We start from the raw sequence: 19,598 nt of genomic DNA, 5'->3' as shown, positions 1-19,598 counted from the left end.
GTAGTTGAAGGTCTGCTTTCACTGTCTCTCTTTAACAGAGCACGCTAGAAAGCATTTTGTAAAAAAGTTGTTTCTTACCTTAAAGTATCATTACTTCTGATTCTTTAGCTTTGGTGAGCATTGGTGCTGAGCAAAAAGGAGGGAGAAAAAAAAAGTTGTTTCACATTTGAGCTCTGCAACCAGCAAAAGAGGCAGGAAGATGTAATCACGGATGTGGGTTAGTGCAAGCTGCTGCCCAGAACTGCGCTGGTGGCAGAAGTCTCGGCAATGAATCCAGAAGAGCAAATTGTAACGTGGCTTATTTCACTAGGAGTTCTGAATTCCCCTAAGAAAATAGTAGATGATCCAGAAGAGTTTCTGAAAACTTCTCTGAAAGATGGAACCGTGCTCTGTAAACTCATCAATCGACTTCTTCCGGGATCTGCAGAAAAGGTAATTCTCGTAAGATGTATTTTGCTAGTCTGAAATAACTGCACGGTCATTTTGAGATACCTTTTTCTTTTCTTCATCGATTAGATGAATGATTAACATTCAAGTTGCTAGTTATACCTGAGAGCAGAATACGATTTCGCCTTACTTCTTTGATTTTGTCTCTTGACATCCAGAAAAACAACCCCAGACGGTTGCAGTTGGCTGAGTTAGCGCATGTTCATTCAGTGACAGGAAATACTGGGCCTACCAGAGATGAAAATCCTGGTTTTGAATAGGATATGCAGTTTGTTTGTATTTACTTAAATACCATGAATTACAACAGTGTAAATATACTCTTTCAGAACTCTTACTGTAAAATACTTTGCTAATCAGGAAGTACACTAGAGAACAAGATTAGGAATAAATTAACCTTATATCCATGCAATTTTGAGCTGTTCCAAGTCCAGCAAATCCATTGGTACTGAAGTCATTTACATCATGTGAGAACCTCATATTACAGTTTTACGAGGCATATATTCAGACAGTCCAAAAGTGCTATGTAACTGCAGGAGAAAAAAAAAGGGAAGGAGTCCAATGAGAGATAGGAAATGGCAACACAGAAGAGAAGCTGTTAAATTCAAAAAAAAAAAAAAAAAGGCTACCCTGTAAAACAGGAGCCTTTATTATGAAAAAAACAACACTTGCTAGCTCCTTTTGCTTATATATGATGGTTTGGGACTGTGTGTTCTTAGAAGTCATCAATTTCCCCCTGTCATTTAGGGCATTGTCATATGCTGACATTCAAAACAAGATGCCGACCATTTCAATTTATGCATCACTTCCTCCAGTGGCTCTGTCTTCCTGGTTCGACAGCTTGCCTGCCACCCCCATCCGCCCCCTTAAGAAGCTTCCCTAATTCAGTATAAAACACACGTGTCAATATTCATGCAGGCCTTCTGACTAGAGGCTATATGGAAGGTAATGCAATGATCTCAGTGGATTTTGTTTCTTTAGTATTGTCTGGAGCCAAAAAATGAAGCTGATTGCATCAGTAATATCCAGGAATTCTTGAAAGGCTGTGCACTTCTTAAAGTGGAGGTAAGTCAGCTTGTATCCTTTACATTATTTTGTTGTAATATTGTGCTTGTTTAATAAACCTTCTGAATGGAAGCCAAATGCTAGATGGACAGAACTGGTAGTCATTCCTAGTCTTTTGTATTAATAACATAAATAGGAGGATCAATAATTTAATATTCTTTCTGGAGAACTTGAAGTGTATTGATTGTGAGCTTAACAGGTTCCTCCACATCTTTGAGAAGAATCTAAATGGTCAGGTAGAAATACATGCGTCAATAACAGGAGTTCTGTCTAAACAGAGTTAAGCAGGTGAACCTGTGCATGCCTTGTTTTGTTTTGTTTTTTATTGGAGGCAAGGGCTTGCAGTTTTTAGCCTTGTTTTACTATAAAGGTGAAATATTCTTAATCCTGCAGTATTTTTCATCCCTTTGCAAATGTTGCATGAGATTCTGCCAAAGCCATAATATTAGATTGATCCTTATCCATATAAATAATCCTAATGAAGACAAAGAGTACCTTATCAGTGGCTATTCCTGATTCTATATTCATGCAGATTCTTATGCCTAAGTATAATTCATATTTGCAAGATCAGAGTCTAAATGAATGACTTAAGACTTCAGCTGATTGTGCCATTACATTTCTTACTAAATGCATATGGATTTAAAATGTATTTTAAAGACTTTTGTATCACACTGGCATTCCTACGGTAGAAAGAAGCCTGTAATTAAGAGCTGTCAACATCTTGTTTAAAATACCAACATTGTGAAAAAGACAAAATCTGCCAGAAGCAGGGAACAGCATCCTTGGGCATTATGCAAAACATTCACGCACGACAGTGAGGAGAAAGTCCAATTCATGGTAACTCTGTTCCTGCATGTCTCCTTTGAAGGTCTAAGCAAGCAAAGATCCTTTCTTCTCTACAGACCTTTTCAGCTAACCAGCATGAAAATTTGCTTATTCCAGAACTGTTTCACTAGCCTGTTGTTTCCCAGTAATCCATTTCTAAAAGCCTTTTGCAGCAGCATAGTTTAAGAGCAGATATATATAGAATCACCGAAGGCCTGTCACATCAGAAATCAATGTTGACAGTCTTCTGGTACTTGACCATGTGATTTTCTCAAATTTTCAGAGAGATTATTTTTCTATTTAAAAACTAATCATAATGGTTGTGATGGAAAATACCACAAAATAGAAATCTTAAACGTCTAAAAGATAAGGCAGGAGTAGTCCTCAACTGTTGTGCTTTAACATCTCATAGTATTTAAGCCACTTCTGCAATACTGCAGTCTTTTCATGATTTTCAGGTATTATGGACTAGCAACACTGCATCTCGCTCCGGGTGATGCTTTGATCTTCCCCATTCCTTTTCTTCCTTGTTTTAACTTAAGAAAATGGTTCTAACTTTGGTGGGTTTTTTTTCTGTTTCTGATTTATAACCCCCTTAATCTTTAAAATATTCTCATCCTTCAGTAGCTTTGATAATACTCTTGTGGCTGCCCCTGTCTCGGCTGAAAGGAGACCTCAAAAACTGAATAAAAGCTCATGCTCAGATCTCTCCAGCTAAAATGATTTTTTTATTATTTGTTTCCAAAAAAATAGTAGCCAGATTAGGATGCCAAGTGAAGAGGGATGCTCAAGGCAGGACAGCTGAGATGGTGGACAATACATGGTACATGTGTTACTTTTCTCTCCAACTCTTCTCTTCCCACATTACCAGCTTTTCTGAGTGCTCTAAAGGGAAAGCCACAGGGAACTTGAAAACCTTCTGCCATGTGTTCCTCCCAAATACTGCCCTGTCTGGACTGTCTTGGCAATGGCACTCTAAAAGGATGCCTATAGGTGGCTCTCCCTCATGTCTGATACTTAGTTTGCCTTGAGAAGGGCTGCTGCCTTTCAGAGGGATTTTCTGCCCAGCTCATTGCACTGAAAGCATGCTGAGAGCATCAGAACAGGCAGGGAACCTTCTTGTTCCAGGATCTATCAGCAATGAAGTTGTAGTGATCTGGTGTCAGGTCTGAGGAAAATGAACACAGGACAGAAAATCTGTTCTGCTCCAGTAACCGGGCTAGAGGAAAGGGTAACATCAGGAAAGCTTTTAGTTTAATAACAGGTTTGAGTTCCCTGACTGCCATGCTGCTGCTTACACAAACTTTGGATTTGAAAAAACAAAACCCTAAAGGTTCTGTCAAATTCAGCCCTTCTCCAAGTGCCGCAGAACTCTTAGGTAGGAAACAGTAGCCTGGCACTAGGGCTGAGCTACTTCTCCTGTCTTTAGACTGACAAGTGCATGTTAAGGTCAGAGATTCTGTTCCTGTTGCAGATGTGAGCAAAAGAGGATGTTTGAGGACATTCAGAGCCCAGAACTTCCTCTGGATAAGGACCTGTATGAAAGGCTCATCCAGAGAAATCTCAAGCATTCATGACATTAGCATCCCCTCCTAGCATCCCATGGCTTTGTCGTACCTTACTACAGCAATCCCTACCTTTATACCATGCCTTAAATTTGTTTCAGTCACCGCACACCTTTGTACAGCTGCCATTTGGAGCTGAATACATCCCCTCACGATGCGTCGCTAGTGTGCTAGGAAGGTGTGGGTTAGTGCAGAAGGTAGGTTTTCCAACAGAATGCAGTTGAAACCCAAGTCCCACCTTCCGCTGAGTAGATGCTGCTTGGCTCTCTGTTGTGGTGGGGGCATGCCGAGAGGTTACTCCCGCAGAGCTACATGCGTGCACTTTCCTCCCACCCTTCTTTGTTGTCCTGGTAACTCAAGTCTCAGGAAGTGGGAGACAGATACAGCAAGGCAAACAGCACCAAACAGTCGGACGTACACTTGGACCCAGTGGAAGGGAGGGAAAAGGACACTGTGACCTTTCTGCTTTGAGTGGCTCTGTAAAGTTGCAGCAGCTCCACAGGCTGGCGGGGTGAGCTGGAATAGTGCATCCCGTTGCAGGGTGTAAGTACCCGACCTCTTCCTTCGCTTCAGCCTAGGACTGAAGCCTCTGCAAAGATTTGCTGCTTCAAATGTGTTAGTCCTAAAACAAAGGAGGCAAGCAGAGGAGTCAACACCTACTTCTAACCAGACAAGTGCTGTAATAATTAGGTGAAACAATGAGACTGCGTCTAGAATTTTCCTGCTGCTTTTCAATGCCAGAATTTGCTGTAAGTCACAGGAATGCCTATCAGCCCAGCTCTGCTGTGACAGAGGATGTGGGTGCTTACTTGGAGCTTAACTGTCCTTAGAGGTTTCTGTGGTGGTTTGGACTGAGGAACAGTGCAGATAACCTCGCTGCACTTTGTTTACACTGGCTTCGGCTCCGAGCTGTGTAAATGACCCCAGACCTGGCCCAGTGAGTGAGTGCTGCTAAGGCAGTGACAGCTGGATGCTGGTGGGTCGAGGGGGAAACTGGAAGGCAAGGGGGTCTGTCCCAAGGGCCAGAGGGAGTCTAGTGTAGCAGATCAAGGAGAAGGATCACAAGGAAAGAGAAAAACGATGAGGCGGGTAAAAAGGCCTAGCTTGTTCTAAGGGCAAAAAATGGGAACGATGAGTTGCTTTTGCTGTTGGTACCTCTATGCATATATAACAACAACTAAATAGCTTCACTTACTGCTGAAGAATCACGAGATCATAACTTCCATTCAGCAGCAGCATTTTATTGCTAGTATGACCACAAAACTTCTGGCAAGGGGCTGGATTTTGTGAACTAAGACTGGTTTCTGAAGATAAATCAATATCTGGATTAAATCAGACTGTCCAGAATGACCATGAAGCATGCAGCGTGTCACAGGCATTGTGGGTGGAACTGAAGCTATTTCTGAAGTTGGAGGTGCTTGCAACTTTCACCAAAGTCTTTCTAGACTGAGACATTGGGAGGGCAGCTGAAAAATCGTCACCCTCTTGGCTCCCCATCCGTGTGCTTCCTAAGCCTGCACTGCTTCGTCTTTGCTCCTGCTTTCCTAGCTGGGTAATGTCAAAACGAGAGCCCCTGCCCAGCACCGACCAGTGCAAGCGCTGGGAATGGATATGGCCGAGACAGTGACCCAGCACCTGGAGACCTCCAGCCCAGAGGTGTACGGGGTGTCTCTGAAACCCCTGCGTCCCCCGTGGGGTAGGGGCCTACAGCTGGGGTCCGCAGGGGATGCCAGCGCGGCGCTTCATCTCCTTCCCGTGCTGCAGCCCGCTGCTGTGCGGAGGTGTCGGGGGAATTTCACGCTCCCCGCAGGAGCGCGTTCCCCAGCAGATGGGCACACGCAGTGCAGGCGCTGCGCTTGCTGTGCGAGGACACGTTGTTTCGGGGAATGTCGCTGCCTCCGCTGAGCTGCGGCTCAAGCACAGCCCTGCTGCAGTGTGTCTCCGTGTTGCAAGAACGCTGTAAATACCATTTCCACGGCTTGCATTTTCCCTTCTATCCTTTCCCCTTCGTCTTTCCTGTCGCTTTTTCTTTCTCTCTTTTTTTTTTTTTTCTCCTTGTCCTCCTTCCTTTTCCCTCGCTTTCCCTAACCCCCCCCCCCCAATCCCTTCCTCCTTTCCCCTTCCCCATCTCCCGTTCCCCCCCCTCGCCCTCCCGCTGCCTCCCACCCGCGGCCGGCTGAGGGAGCCGCGGCGGGGCGGAGCGGGGCGGCGGCGCCGCCCGCCACTTCCCCTTCCCCTTCCCCCTTCTCCGCGCCGCGATCCGGCTCCGGGTCAGAGCCGCAGCGGCCGGCACCCGGCCCGCAGCACCGCCCGCCGCCGCCGCCATGCCCCGGGGCTCTCCGCCCGCCCCCCCCCCGCCGTGAGTCCCGCGGAGTCGCCCCCGCCGGCCCCCACGCGCGTCCCCAGCCGCTCCTCGGGGGTGGCACCCACGGGTGTGCCCACGGGCGCATCGCCATGCGCCCTCCCCGGCCCCGGTCCCGGTCCCGGTCCCGGCCCCGTCGGTGCGTCCGGTCGCGGCGAGCTGTGGGCTTGGCACGCAGCGTGGGCTCTGTCAGGGTTGCGGCCGGGCGCGGGGGTCGCTGCGTGCGGGTGAAGCGGCTCGGCTCCGGCTCGAAACGCAGCCCGGCTTCCCCGAACTTCTCTGCACCTCCTGGGCTTTCAGTGACGGGGGCTTGAAGGGTGCAGCTGGGTTGGATTTGTGTGTGGGTTTGTTTTTTTGGAGGGTCAGGGAGGTGTCTGCAGGGAAGGGCTTCTCCGGTGGCTGTCCCCTTCCTCCCCAGCCCGCTCTTCGCTGCGAGGGCCGGCAGCAGCAGTGCGGTCCATCTGTCCGTCCGTCTGTCTGTCCGTCTGTCTGTCCGTCCGTCTGTCCGTCTGTCCGTCCGCGGTGCGGTGCTTGCAGAGCAGCCGGAGCGATTCACTGCCAGGAGCCGCAGTCTGCGATTCTGGAAGTAGGAGAAGCTTTTTAACCCAGATTCCCTAAAGGCAGCTGTAGATTTAAGTGGGGTTTTGCTTCCATCCACCAGCTCTTCCGTGAGCTAATAGCAGAAGGTCTCTCCCTCTCTCTGTTTTTCGTCCAGCCTTGAGGCTTGTCTTGTAGTTACGAATGGAATTATGGATGGATTGCACTGGAAAAAGCGACTTTTAGCTCATAAATGAGGACTTTTCTATAAGGTGAGTTTATTCTGGAACAAGCTGAAGAGTACATTTAAATTACGCTGGCTCAACTGGAAGAGTTTTTCACGTTGTTTCACAGTGGCTGTTCCAGACAAAGTCTCCATGCAGAAAAGTCCTAAAAGTTTGCTTGCTTTCGTGCTAGGATTTATTTGCGTATCCACCACCACCATTTTCCTCTGGACTTTGTCAGTCTGATGACTCTGAGCTTGCAGCATTATTTTGTGCATTAAAGGACTGGGGAAGTATTTCTCCACCTTGGTCCTTTAAGAAAAACACACCGTTCATTCAAGGCAGGACTTGTTTTTCTGGACTTACTGAAGTGGAAGAAAAAAGGCATGACTGAGAAAATGACACACCAGAGAGATGCATGCAAACGCTGCAGCCTCGCTGTTTACTTTCCGCTTCTGCTTGGCAGGAGGGTGAGGACGCGTTACTGTAACGTTGCATCCGCTAGCGGCTGCCAACGGGGTCAGTGTGCGCTGGGGCTCTCCATTACCGTCTCCCTTTCCACGGAGGCTCTAACATTGCTGCTCAGGGCTGGAGGCGATGCTCAGATAGCATCGGTTGCCACTGCGAGGCAGGAAAATAGTTCTCACTCCGGTGGACAGCTGGCACGGGGGACAGGGTCTGCGTGGTCTGCAGGAGCAAAACCGAGTGAGAGCGGGCAATAGATGAGCTCCAGATCAGCCCGAGGTAGGTGGGGACGTCCCAGAACTGTGCGGAGCGGTAGGCGCGATCAGAGCTGCTGATTTTAATGCTTGTAACGTTTGGGTGTGTGAGCCGCAGCAGTGTGTTTCCCCTCTGAGCACGGATTAAATTGCTTTCTCTTGGCTAAAGCCTTTCTCTCGGTGTTGAGTGTCTGAGTCAGGTTTTAAAAATATAATCAACAAAGAGTGGCCTTGTACTGCCCGTGTTGGACTTTTGCTGCACGGATGTGTCGGGGAAAGAGATGCCGCGAGCATCCAGGGCTGCAGAACAGGCCAGTCCCATTCCTCTTTGATATATGCCCAGCGTACCCAAGGAGCTGTATGAGGAAAGCAAGAGAGGGCCATTTTAAAGGGCAGTACTACCCTAAAGATAATTAATGCTCTTGTACTTATTTAGCAGGATAGACTCCTTAGTGCATTGGAAGTATTTGTGCGTAGATGGTGTCTTGACAGGACAGCTTTAAAATCACTTTTTGTACTTGTTGGATTTGCAGATCTGTAGCCTCTGTCTGCAAGACAGCATGTATTCATGGATTAGCAGGTGGTGTCTTGGTGGTACCACGACCAGGGGCTTTTTCTATCACTTATTTCTGCTTCATTAATGAAAGGGTTTGTACAGTCTGTCTGAACTCCAGGGCTTTTCTCCCGTATTAGAGAGGATTGCAGTGCTTTGGAAACTCAGGTTGCCCCTCTTTGTGGTGGGGGCGATTTGTAGAGGGCTGGGTTTACAAGATCGGGTTTGCCAGTCACAGAAAATAAGCCGTTGCTATCCATGTATTTCTGTTTTGTCATTGAGACTCAGCAGCACAAAATTCTTGAGAGTGGGATTTTTGCACATAAAATAACCATTTCTTGCTTCCTGTGAAAAATTGTAAATGTATTCTATGTGCTATACTGCAATAGCAGAAAATTCTGTGTGTTTGTTTCTTCTGCTGTGGAAAGCGTGTGTGTGTGTGTGTATGTACAGCCTCAATCTCTTTAGCTTTAGATAACAAAAATAGCAACAAAATCTTTCCTTCCCTCAAGGCAAGCAGTAACCTTCTCAGCGATTTTCAAAGGAGTCCCTTCTCTGCAGGCAGCACCAATTGCTTCCCTCTGTGTCTGCAGCATTGCACTCGGTATGCCAATGGGTGCCCCTGCCCTTCCCGCATGCCACTGGCACCCCAGCAATGCCCTAGCCCCAAAGGAAATGGGACTGATCAGCCCCAAGTAAAGCCCCTACCCCTGCAGAAACATTTGGGCTACTTAATCATCTCTGGTGCCATGCAGCAACGTGTGCTGCTCAGACGCGAGAGTGAGATGTTTTGTGCTAAACTGACAAAGTTCTTTTTTTGCAGCTATTTGATCCACATGATTTGTACACCGGAGAACAGTTCTCCAAGGTCCTGAGTACATTAACAGCTGTAAATAAAGCTACTGAAGGTAAGAAAAAGTTCTTGTTTTTTTTCTGTTGTATTTTCAAATACCATTTCGTATGCATGCTGGGGTGGGTTTTTTGGTAATTCATTGTTTATGATAATTTCTGGAGGCTTGTCAAATTGTGCTGCCAGCATTGTGTGCCTGATACTGAATGTTAGGATCAATACTTCATGTTTCTACCAACTCCAGGTTTAAACGTGGTGTTTCAGAGTTGCTGTATGCACTTTGCAGAACAAGATTATCACTTTACACTAAGGAACCTCTGTTCATTTTTGACAGCATTAAGGGACCTCAAAGTAGGTCATTGTAAAGGAGCCTCGACGTAAATTAGCATGTACCTCTCAAAATGCAGATGTCAGATTTCAAATAGTGTGTTTTAGAGCCGAGCAGAAAAACAGACCCATCTGTGTAATATCTTTACTGAATGTCAAAACAAACAACGTTGCCAGATGCTCAGTCAATTGTATTGATGTTCCTCCTCGGGGCTCTGTGGAGTGGGATCCCATAATTGGGAACCAAACACTGACAATTGCGGCTGATGACTTCTCCTGTCTCACTCAGTGCAGGAGCAGGCTGCTGAAGCAAAGCAAATCATCTTCTCTTTTTTCCATCCCCAATGTTTGGCCGTTCTCTGCGGCCTGCTATATGCCAATATATTCAGTCACTTGGGCTTTGAAAGCAGAGGTTTGCTGGGGGGTACAAAAAGGTTTTCTGTATTTTCACAGACAGTTCCCTGCTTTTGTACTGACAGAGGAAAGGGTTCCGGTGTGGTGTTCAGGGGAGGGATGCAAGGACCAGGGCCTCCTTACTGAGGGGCTGAGGAACAGGTCTGCACTGAGCTTGAGAGATGTTTCAGGGTGGAGAACACTTATCGCTCCGTCATACAAAATGGATTTGCACAGAGAGTCCTGCACACCCACCAAAATCCAACACCAGGATGCGAGTTCAATTTCCTTGTGGGAGATTACATTTTAGATGATTAAAAGTAGAAAAATTCAAAACCCAAAACGCCATTTTCCTTTCATGGGCAGGTTTTTCTGTTGATTCACTGTGTTTTGTCTAAATTTAGTTTGTTTTGGTTTTGAGTTGTTTCACTTTTTCAATTTAGTTTTTGCTTTGGGATTCTCATCTGCTAGCACAGTGCTGCAGAGCTGCTCGGGTGTTCAGTTAAACAACCTCAGGACCCTCTTCTTTCTTTTTCCCTTTTCTGTTCTGATGCAAGGTTTTATAAAATCCTTTTTATATTTATATATAATACATACTATACTTATATAAACTATTATATAAACTCTAATGTATATATTATATAAACATCAAGGGGTATATGATATATATACGTACACACACGCACGCACACGTAAGTAAGCGTGAGCGTGGGTGTGCAGTGCTGCTCCAAAGAGCCACAGGTTGCCAGACTGCCCCTCTGCAGCCAGCCCTCAGCCCTGCCGCCGGCTCGCTCCCCAGCTGTCAGTGGTGGGAAGGCAGCCTCAGCACGTCTTACAGCCTCTCACTGGCCCAGTAAATGGCAGCACCCGGTGACCCCATTTAGAAAATTCCCGCAGTTCAATATGATGGGGGTATAAAATGCAGATTACCTAGACAAGGAGTAGCCTTTGCAAACGCTGTAATTGTGATGGACATTAGCTTCACTATTCTGAGAGCGAAGAGTCAGAGGCTTTCCTGCCTCTCCTGGCGTGTTGCTGGAGCAGAAGGAGCATGCCTTTGCTCCCTGTGTGACGATGGGACAGCGAGGCTGCCGTGCTGGTGTTGCAGCAGTCCCCGGATTAACAGCCCCAAATTGTTTTTTTGCAATCACTGGGGGAAGCTCAGGACACGGCTTTGCAGTGGAATAGTTTCTATCACGTGTTCCCCAAGGGGCTATGGGGGAGCTGGGATCCTCTTGGTTTCATGGCAAACATCTGTTTGAGCATATGCTTTCTCTGTTTAAATGTTAAAAAGCGCAATGCCTGTGATATAATTAGCTGCTCAGGCAGAGAGCACCCTTGGGAAAAGTACAGGGTAAAATAAATACATGCCTAAAACGTTTGCTTTTTGGTGGCTTGGCCAAGTTCCTGAGAAACAGGAGCCTGCATCCTACAAGCCGCCACTGCGGATGGCCCGGTTTGTCTGTCCGCCAGGGCTGAAAGGGGTGGCAGGAGCAGCCTGGTGCGGGCTCCTTCAGCTTCTGCTCTCACAAGGGCTCCGGCAGAGCTGCACATACAGCCCTTCCCCTCAGAGCACCCGACACCCATGTAGGAGACGGCGAGAAGGAGATGACAGCTAGGGAAGCGGTGTGAGAACGTGTTTCTGAGCATCCACGTGAAGTCCAAATCCTTACGTCTTCATGGGTCTTGCTATGCAAATAACTAGGAGCATGGTGAAGTGTTAAACTCAGTATTCAGCAGCTGTCTGTCAGATAACAGCAACACAGAGCTTGATGCTTTTATCTGAAAGAGAGGGCAGGGGAGGAAAACCAGCTGTGATGGATCAGGCTAGGCTCTTCTGCCCAAAATAGTGTAGGAATGTGAGCAGAAAACCCAGCTATTTTAACCATAGTTTAAGCAACATATGGCAGCAGTGTTCCATGCTGGACCAGGCATAAAATAGGACGCTGTCATGATGCAATATAAATGATACACTTCCCTGCCAAACTGTCAAAGTCAGTTTTACATTTGTTTCTAGGTTGCTGCAGATATTTATAAAAGCTTTGGAAGATAGGGAGGGGCAGAGAGAAGCATAAAATCTGCAGCAACCAAGTCATTTCCGTGGGACTGTGGCTGATTGCTTGAATAAGCAGAGAAGTCTAGACTCGCGGTCTACGCCCTCCCTTTTTAGAAGGAATCAAGGGAAGAACATCTCAGACTGGCAGCTGGCCACCCCTCCTGGTCTGTGTGTTGCTGGGAGCAGCTGAAACCACTCCTGCTCAAATATCAGGGTGCTTCAGAGAAAAAAAATCCTGTGTTTGCAAAGCGGGTTTTCCATACCAAGAGGCTTCGCTATTGCTGCTGCAGTCTGGGGAGCTGGGAATTTACTGTGTGGTCATCAGGCAATTGTGTAATGAGCAGGGCGAGAGAGAAAACTGACTCACTGATGGCACACGTGATTTAGCATGAACGTTGTCCATCGTTGGAGCAGGGATTGGACAGCCCAGTGTGTGTTTAAGGTATGGCCGTTGACCTGTAAGGCAGCGGCGCCTGGAAGTCGTAGTCACGGACCTGGTCCCATTGTGCAAGGCACTGTAGAGAAAGACAAAGCAGAAGGCAGTCCCCTCTCCAAAGAGCTTGCACTTTGTGTTGCTCCAGGTCTGATCTAAGGACGAGGTGTTTTTCTATTGAAACAAAAATCCTCTTGGGAGAATAAAAGCCCAGCTGAGTTCCAGTAACTCCCACCAAGCTTCCCCTTTGGAATGATTTTTCCATATTGACATTCAGACTGGAGGATAACAGGGAAACAGCAGTCTCAGCTTTGTGTTTTCTGAGTCGTGCACGCGCTTGGTCGCTTGATCACCTTCTCCAGTTGCAGCGTTTTCAGTGAAGAACTCCCAATGTTATCCAGAGGACCTGCACACCCAGCAAAGTGACACCTGCAGACGGCAGTCTGCTCTTCTCAGGGCTTTTGTGATCTGTGGGCATGCAAGCTCCACACTGCAGTTGGAAAGTAACTTCTCTGGAATACAGGCATTTTCTTAGATCTGAAAAGAAGCTAGAAGGGAAATCTCAAAGTACTCCACACAATTTCCTGAAATGATAATATCTGCTGTTGCTTCATTTTTGCCTGCTGGCACATAGAGAGGAGGTGATCTGGTTGTTTTCCCACAGCGTGGCATGGGGTACAGTAGCAGAGGACTACTGGAAACCGCAGCGCCTCGAAACTCCTCTTTTCACAGCTGTGCAGCATCCAAGCAGGATTAGGGCTAGGTGCTGCGAGGTCCTGCAGGGGCTGGTGCTTCCCTTCCAGGTGATTCTCTCTCAGCACAGGGCAGTTGCAACCACAAAACTTTTTACCCTCTGGCAAGTTCCTCGGTGTCAATATAAAAGCAAATTGCTCATTGTGAAACACAGATCTGTGTCAGAGCAGCACTATTTCCATCATCGGGCATGCGGTGTCAGGATCAGGCCCAGAGACCAGTATGCAAAGCAACGAGCTCGGAGCGTGTGAAGGAAGCAGCTCCGAGAGCTGCTGGGATGGTTTCGTCCTTTCTGTGCGCTGTCAGCCTCCTGGGGGCGAAGCTCCTGTCCTTCCTCAGAGGAACCCGAATCCCTCTCTCACGTGGCTCGTGGCATCAGTCCATGAACAGTAATCAAAATTGTGCATAGCCTCTCTCAGCTGTGTACTGAACCCAGAAGGACTTATCTAGAGAAGGATGTGTTGAACAGCTGTTAGCCTTTTAGGAAACCCACGCCGCAGCTGCAGAGGTGACCTAAGAGCGCTCACTTGCGAGCTAACCTTTGAAACACCTTCAGTGGTGCTTGCTTGGATCCCAGAGACATTCCCAGTTGGGCAGCACCGGGCTAAGCATTAGTTTATTTTTCAGCTGTTTTAAGGGCGATTTCAAAAAAAATACTGCAATTGGATATGTGGTCGCAGGGCTGGCGTAATGTAGGAGCGCCTTGGGATGTAATTCAGCTTCTTCCCTCATGGAAGAGTTAACCCAGCCCAGCAAAACCATCCTGACTGTTGATTGGGAGTGCCTTAGGTATTGTGCTCTGATAGATGCTCCTCCAGCTGTTGTCCCCTGTTCTTGTTTCCTTCGTGGGCTTCGTTCTTTGCTTGGTGTGATGCAGAGGGATTGGGGAGTGCAGGGTAAATCTCAGACGTTGTTTTTGCTTTACCAGATCAGCCGTCAAAAGGGCCATGTTCGCATCTGTCGTCTCTTAGCTCTGCGGCTGGAGGTGCCCACGCTGACTCCAACAGCACGGCTTCACAGTCAGCAAGGGTGTTAAGGAGGCAGTCCAAGCCTGTGGTATCCTTTATTTAAAATTTTATTAAGGGTTTAATGGCTGTGGGGGCAGAGGGATGTGAGCAGTACCTCTGGGTCGAGCATGCCAGCGTGGCTTGTTCTGCCCTGATCTCCATCGCAGCTTTGCTGCCTAGGCTGGAGAGAGCCTGGTGGCTTCTCAAACTGTGGTGCTTCTCTCTGGGAAATGAAGAGGGCGATGCTTATCTGCTTCCCAATGCACTGTGAGACTGAGTTAATTCTTGGGAGGGACCTTGTGATCCTCTGGCGGGAGTGATTACACAAGAGCAAGATGTTACTGCTGTTTTGAAGTGCAATACTGAAAAAACCAGCTGTAACAACAAAGAACAATGGCTTGTCCTACTGGCTTCTGCTTTTTTGGACTATCCACTAATGTTTTTCCATGTTTCTTTCCTTAGGAGATGACCGAGAATGGCAGTCATCAGCTGGTGGTAAAGGCCAGGTTCAATTTTAAGCAGACCAATGAGGATGAACTCTCCGTTAACAAAGGAGACATTATTTATGTCACCCGGGTTGAAGAAGGGGGCTGGTGGGAAGGGACCTTGAATGGAAAAACAGGCTGGTTCCCAAGCAACTACGTCAGAGAAATCAAATCCACCGGTAAGCAAATTGCTTTCAAGGGCTGATTGAATGACAGTGGTATAATGCAGTGTAGATCCTTATGCCTTTGGGAAATTGCTGCTATTTATTAAGGACCGTTAGTGTGCTTAAAGCAGCAGTGCTAATGGAAGTATGAATGGCGCCAGGAGGGGAAAGCTCAGGCTTTCGCATGACTTCTTTGAGAGCTGCTTTGCCCTCTTCCCCAGTGTGCTTTGCCGAGCCCCAGCAGCACAGCGGCACGTCGCTGCAGGACGAGGCTGGAGATTGCTCCGTGGGTCTGCTTGCCTCCCGCTGTTCTGGGGAGCTGTCAGGTCGCTCCAGTGTCGAAACACAGAATTAGCTTTTTGTTAGAGACCTAGGGCAGGCAATGCATTTGCCTTTGATCCTGCCATTTCTGGCAGTGGTGGAATGGATACTCCCAGTCTCAGTGAGGAAAGCAACAAAAACTGTATGGCCGTAGGGAAAGAAAGGTTTTGTGCATAACAATGGCTGATTTCACATAGTACGTTTTCCCCCAGATGCATTTTCTGCTGTGAAGCTACAGGCAGTATTGAGGGAAGAGTGAGGGAACAATCCAGCTGATGACATTTGCCTTTATTGAGCTTTGTCTCGAGTGTCCTTAACATCTTCTGAGATGTGATTTTAACCAGATGTGGGGTGACGATGACATGAAGCATGCCCCTGGCGAACTGCCCTTGGTGTTACATAGCCATTCAAGCAGTTCACCCTGTTGTGCTTCTGAGGATGTGTGACAGTAAACTTGTTTTTTCTTAACGTGCCTTGAAGACTTACAATAGATGCAGACCTGTTGTGTGATCAGTGTTGTTTGTGTGGGTCAGGATCAGCCCTGGCCTCAAACACCGTGAGACATAAGGAGTGGGCTGCTAAAGGGCTGCAAAATGTGCAACCCCCATTAGACATCCTTACTCCCACACTAGCAATCAAAAAAGAAGAGGAAGGAAGAACAAAAGTAATGAGTAAGTGTTCAGAATTAGGCCAGTTTTTATTTAACTCTAAATGAAATGATCTTTGTTAGGATATCTCATCTCCCACTATTTCCCTCTGGGAAAATGATGTCTGAGCTGGAGCAGGACGTTGCAGCAGAGATTGAAGCCTTGTCTGGCACAACCCAGGAATCACTAATTAAGTCAGTGAGTGGAGAAGAGAACCACTTTATAAAACGAGAGCAAAATTCAGTCCCACGGGATAAGTCAGGTGGGAGCTGCATGAAGTAGCAGCACCTCATTGAAGCCACGGATGAATCCCCCATTGATCCCGATGTAGGAGTCCATCAGATTTTTGTATGTGCAAAGCTTTTGCCCCCCGGTCTTCCCACTTCACGTGGGAGCAGGGCTTGTTCCCGTGGTGCAGGCACAAAGCCAAAGAGCGGTCTCCGCTTGCTCGAGGGCACGTGGCTGTATTTCAGCGACTGATGCAGGGAGCATCAGCTAACCCACCATGACTGCTGCCCGGGGGACAGCCCTTGCTGCAAGCCAGCGGGAGCTGCTCTCCTCGCCTCCGAAGCGCGAGACTTGTCACTCTAAATAGAGTCACTCGTTTTTCAGCAGTGTCTGTACTTCCACTGTGTCCTAAGCCTGCCCTTTGGGTCGAAATAACTAGCTGCGTGGAGCAAAGCTCCTCGGAGCCTTTAAACGAGGCGCAGAGCTCCTGGCTGGAAGTGACAGGAAGCTCTACAAGGGCAATAATTAGACAATACGTCAAGCTGCGCTTCCCAGCAGCTACATTTATCAATTTCAGCTTCTCCCCTGCTGTCAGCATGAAAGTAATTGCTTTCCCTCAGTGCGTACAGGGAGAAAGGCCGGCCTGGCCGCCCTGCACAGCGCAGCCCTCCGAGGGGCTGTGGGCTGGCCGGCTCCGCAGCTGCGCCCGTGCCTCTGGGCTGCCCGGCCAGAGGTGTCAAAGCCGCTCTCACCTGGGTCGTGCCTGCGACGGGAACGTCTCCCAGCAGATGTGGGAGTTTCCCAGCTGCATGTCCTGGCAGCAGCGCAGCAGAGGTCTTGCTTCCTCTGCTGAGAGCGCACACTGCTTGTTGGTGGGTCTGCTGGCAGGGGATGCGCTTTGCGAGGGAAGGAGCAACGGAGCGGGGACTGGTGTGGGGGTGTGTTCGTGCCTGTGTGCACGTGTGGCGTCCGCAGCGATTCAGCAAATGCATAAGAAAAGGACGACAAGAATTGACAAGGTTTGCGTGAGCTTTTTTTCTTCAAATCTGCCTTCATTCACACACGGATTTTGCATCACAGGTGACCGCAGGGGTGGATCAGGGTTAATTTACTGATTGGCGTTGGCTTCAGTTTGTGAATTGCCTGGAACTAAACGCTGTATCCAGCATTTTTGGTAGACACCCGTTTTTAAAACCCAAATTTTGTGGGCCAGGTGAAGGCGCACTGTAGCTCCAAGCAGTGCCAGACACGGGGCTGCTGCCGGGGATTTGGGAGCAAACCTGCGAGTTGCTGCCAGGTGCTGTGCAGTGCCACGGCTGCGGCTCGCTCGGCTGCAGCCAGCGACTGCACGTCGTCGATTCGCTCCTGAATTTTCTGAAGCAGAAAAACCAACCCTGCAACTGAAGTTGTGTGTTTACAGGGGTGATGTTATGTTTGCTGGACATGATGCAGCAGTGACTCTTCCTGCTAGAATGAGAGCTGTGCACTATAATTTATTGATGTGTTTTTTTGTACAGATAAACCACTCTCTCCCAAAGCATTAAAAGGACTTGAAAGCACTCAGCTGACAAAGAATTATTACCCTGTGGTAAGTTTTAAAGTGCTGATCATACATTTTAATAAGTAGCACATTATTAATCTTCTGAACTGTCTCCTTACCTTAGAAATCATTGAAACGATTTGTAACAATTGGTGATGAGACTCTGTATTTAAAATGCAGCTGTTGCCATTTGCTTGATTCAGGGCTATCAAGACAATAAACCACAAGTGGAAGTCACTGCAGAATGTCACGAGGAGAGGCTGAAAGTAGGCAACTAAGATAGCATAGCAGAGGTGGTAGTTTGAGATCGGTGTTGGAGAATAAGGCACGATATCTCAGTCCCAGCCCTTTCCTGTCTGTTACTATCTCCCATCGATAAAGGTAGGGAGATAATGTCATGGCGCAAGGCGAGCCAGATTAGGGCTGTGACCCACGATCTCTTTTTTGGGTTTGGCTGGAGGTGTTACACCCGAGCTGTCTGCCCACTGCCTCCGCCAGAAGCTGCAGCCCCCGAGAAGGGGCAGTGGTCACAGCTCCCAGCCTGGCTTGTTGGCTTGGTTTTGGAGCAGGTCGGTATGCCAGGCTGTGAAGGGTGGCTGCAGAAAGGTTAGAGAAACATCGCCTGTTCTGCCATCTCGCTACCAGAGTGGTGATGTCTGGCAGAGGGGGCAGGTACCTTCCTCCAGGCTTGAGTAAGCCCTGCGGTATAAGCCAGATAAAATGCATGCATGTGGACATCCCTGCCTCTCAGTGCTGGAGGTGAAACATGCTCATCAGCATGTCTAAATATATTTCAAACAAAGCAAAGCAGAAACAATATCTCCAGACAGCTGGGAACCACCTCCACTGTCTCAAAAGCTCTTCTGCATTGAGAAACTGGAGTGTGTTGTTTTTTTTTTTTCCTGCATTGAGAATCTGGGAGCGAGGGCCGTGGGTTTGATGTACCCTGTGCTGGAGGCAAATTGGCTGCTGAGGTGGAATCGCAGGGCCAAGCCAAACTCGGCACTTCCTTGCAGTGGCCAGTGAGCTGTGCCCTGGCTTGAGCTGTCTCAAGAGCCATCCTTATTCCGGCCACTGTTGTGTTTAAATCGTTGCCTGCCTTTGTGCAAATGGTGGTCCCAGGATGCATGCACGAATCGTTTGTTTGCATACCTTGGCAGCCAGTTCTGCATGCAGGGTTAGGCATGAGCCTCTCAGGAATCAAATACTAAACTCAGATCTGAACTTACATTATATTCATGCTTTGCCAGAGAAGAAGAAACAGCCCTTAACACCTGCTGTCCAGGCCTCCCCCGGTTTGCAATGTAAAATCCATAAATTGAACCACCAGGGTTTTCCTGAGCATTCTGGGTTCTGCATTAACAATTTTAAATGCATTCATGGACGTAAAATACACTTCTGTGGTTTGCCACACTTGGAAGCTGATGTCATGTTCCTTTGACTAGTCCCTAGTACTAAGATCTACTCAGTGCTCTGTCTCTCACCCTAGGTGTTGCAAAATATTCTGGAAACAGAACGAGATTATGCGAAGGAACTACAGTCACTTCTGGGAACTTACTTAAGACCCCTCCAGTCTTATGATAAGTAAGATATAAGGGCATCTGAGATGGACAGAACCCCGTAAAATTGACCATAGTTCATTACTTTCCTGCTTTTGAATGTTTAGGGACTGTTACTGCCATTCTCGTAAAGCCTCACAACTTCTCTGTGAACCAGAAAAATCCCACACGTTTGTACAGGTTTCTGCTCTTTCCTATTCCTCAGCAATCATGCAGGCGTTCAGCTGCTAGAGACAGGCATTTCTGTCCGACCGAGGGCTGGCTGCTGCCTCCATCTGCAAGCTCCTGTGTGGCTGTCCTGGCATGCATGTTTCCTGGCGGTGTGCCTTGCATGGCTTCTTCCCTTGTAATTTGTCTTGCTGTGACTTCTCAGCCCCAGGTGGCACCTCCTAGTCATCTCTTTGTTTAGTGAGCAACAGCACATATTCCTGTGGTTAGGTTGCTTCTCGCTAAACCCAAACTGCTGCTGAGCAAGAAGTGATCTCCCCGTCTCCCCATCTATGCAGCGATCTGCCTAAAGTCCCTCCACGTCTTGCCTTCC

At 47.9% G+C, this 19,598-nt stretch overlaps 1 protein-coding gene across 12 annotated transcripts in view; it reads left to right on the top strand.

Annotated features, from left to right (window-relative positions):
• Nucleotides 1–203: 203 nt before the first annotated feature.
• Nucleotides 204–19,598, top strand: part of ARHGEF6 (Rac/Cdc42 guanine nucleotide exchange factor 6) — a 38,896-nt gene continuing 19,501 nt past the window's right edge. For 2 of the 12 annotated variants that reach the window (XM_035541732.2, XM_035541729.2), the window contains exons 1-7: nt 204–432; nt 1,426–1,509; nt 9,118–9,202; nt 14,035–14,162; nt 14,576–14,777; nt 17,476–17,546; nt 18,988–19,082. In XM_035541732.2, the coding sequence (XP_035397625.1) occupies nt 268–432; nt 1,426–1,509; nt 9,118–9,202; nt 14,035–14,162; nt 14,576–14,777; nt 17,476–17,546; nt 18,988–19,082 (830 nt within the window). In that variant the 5' untranslated portion in view covers nt 204–267. The other 10 variants (XM_035541730.2, XM_035541731.1, XM_050713408.1 and 7 more) reach the window with 10 other exon arrangements.

This window comes from Cygnus atratus, chromosome 13, assembly GCF_013377495.2.
Source record: "Cygnus atratus isolate AKBS03 ecotype Queensland, Australia chromosome 13, CAtr_DNAZoo_HiC_assembly, whole genome shotgun sequence".
Classification (NCBI taxonomy): Eukaryota; Metazoa; Chordata; class Aves; order Anseriformes; family Anatidae; genus Cygnus; species Cygnus atratus.
The sequence above is the reverse complement of the archived record's forward strand: the minus strand, read 5'-3'. Positions and strand labels throughout refer to the sequence as shown.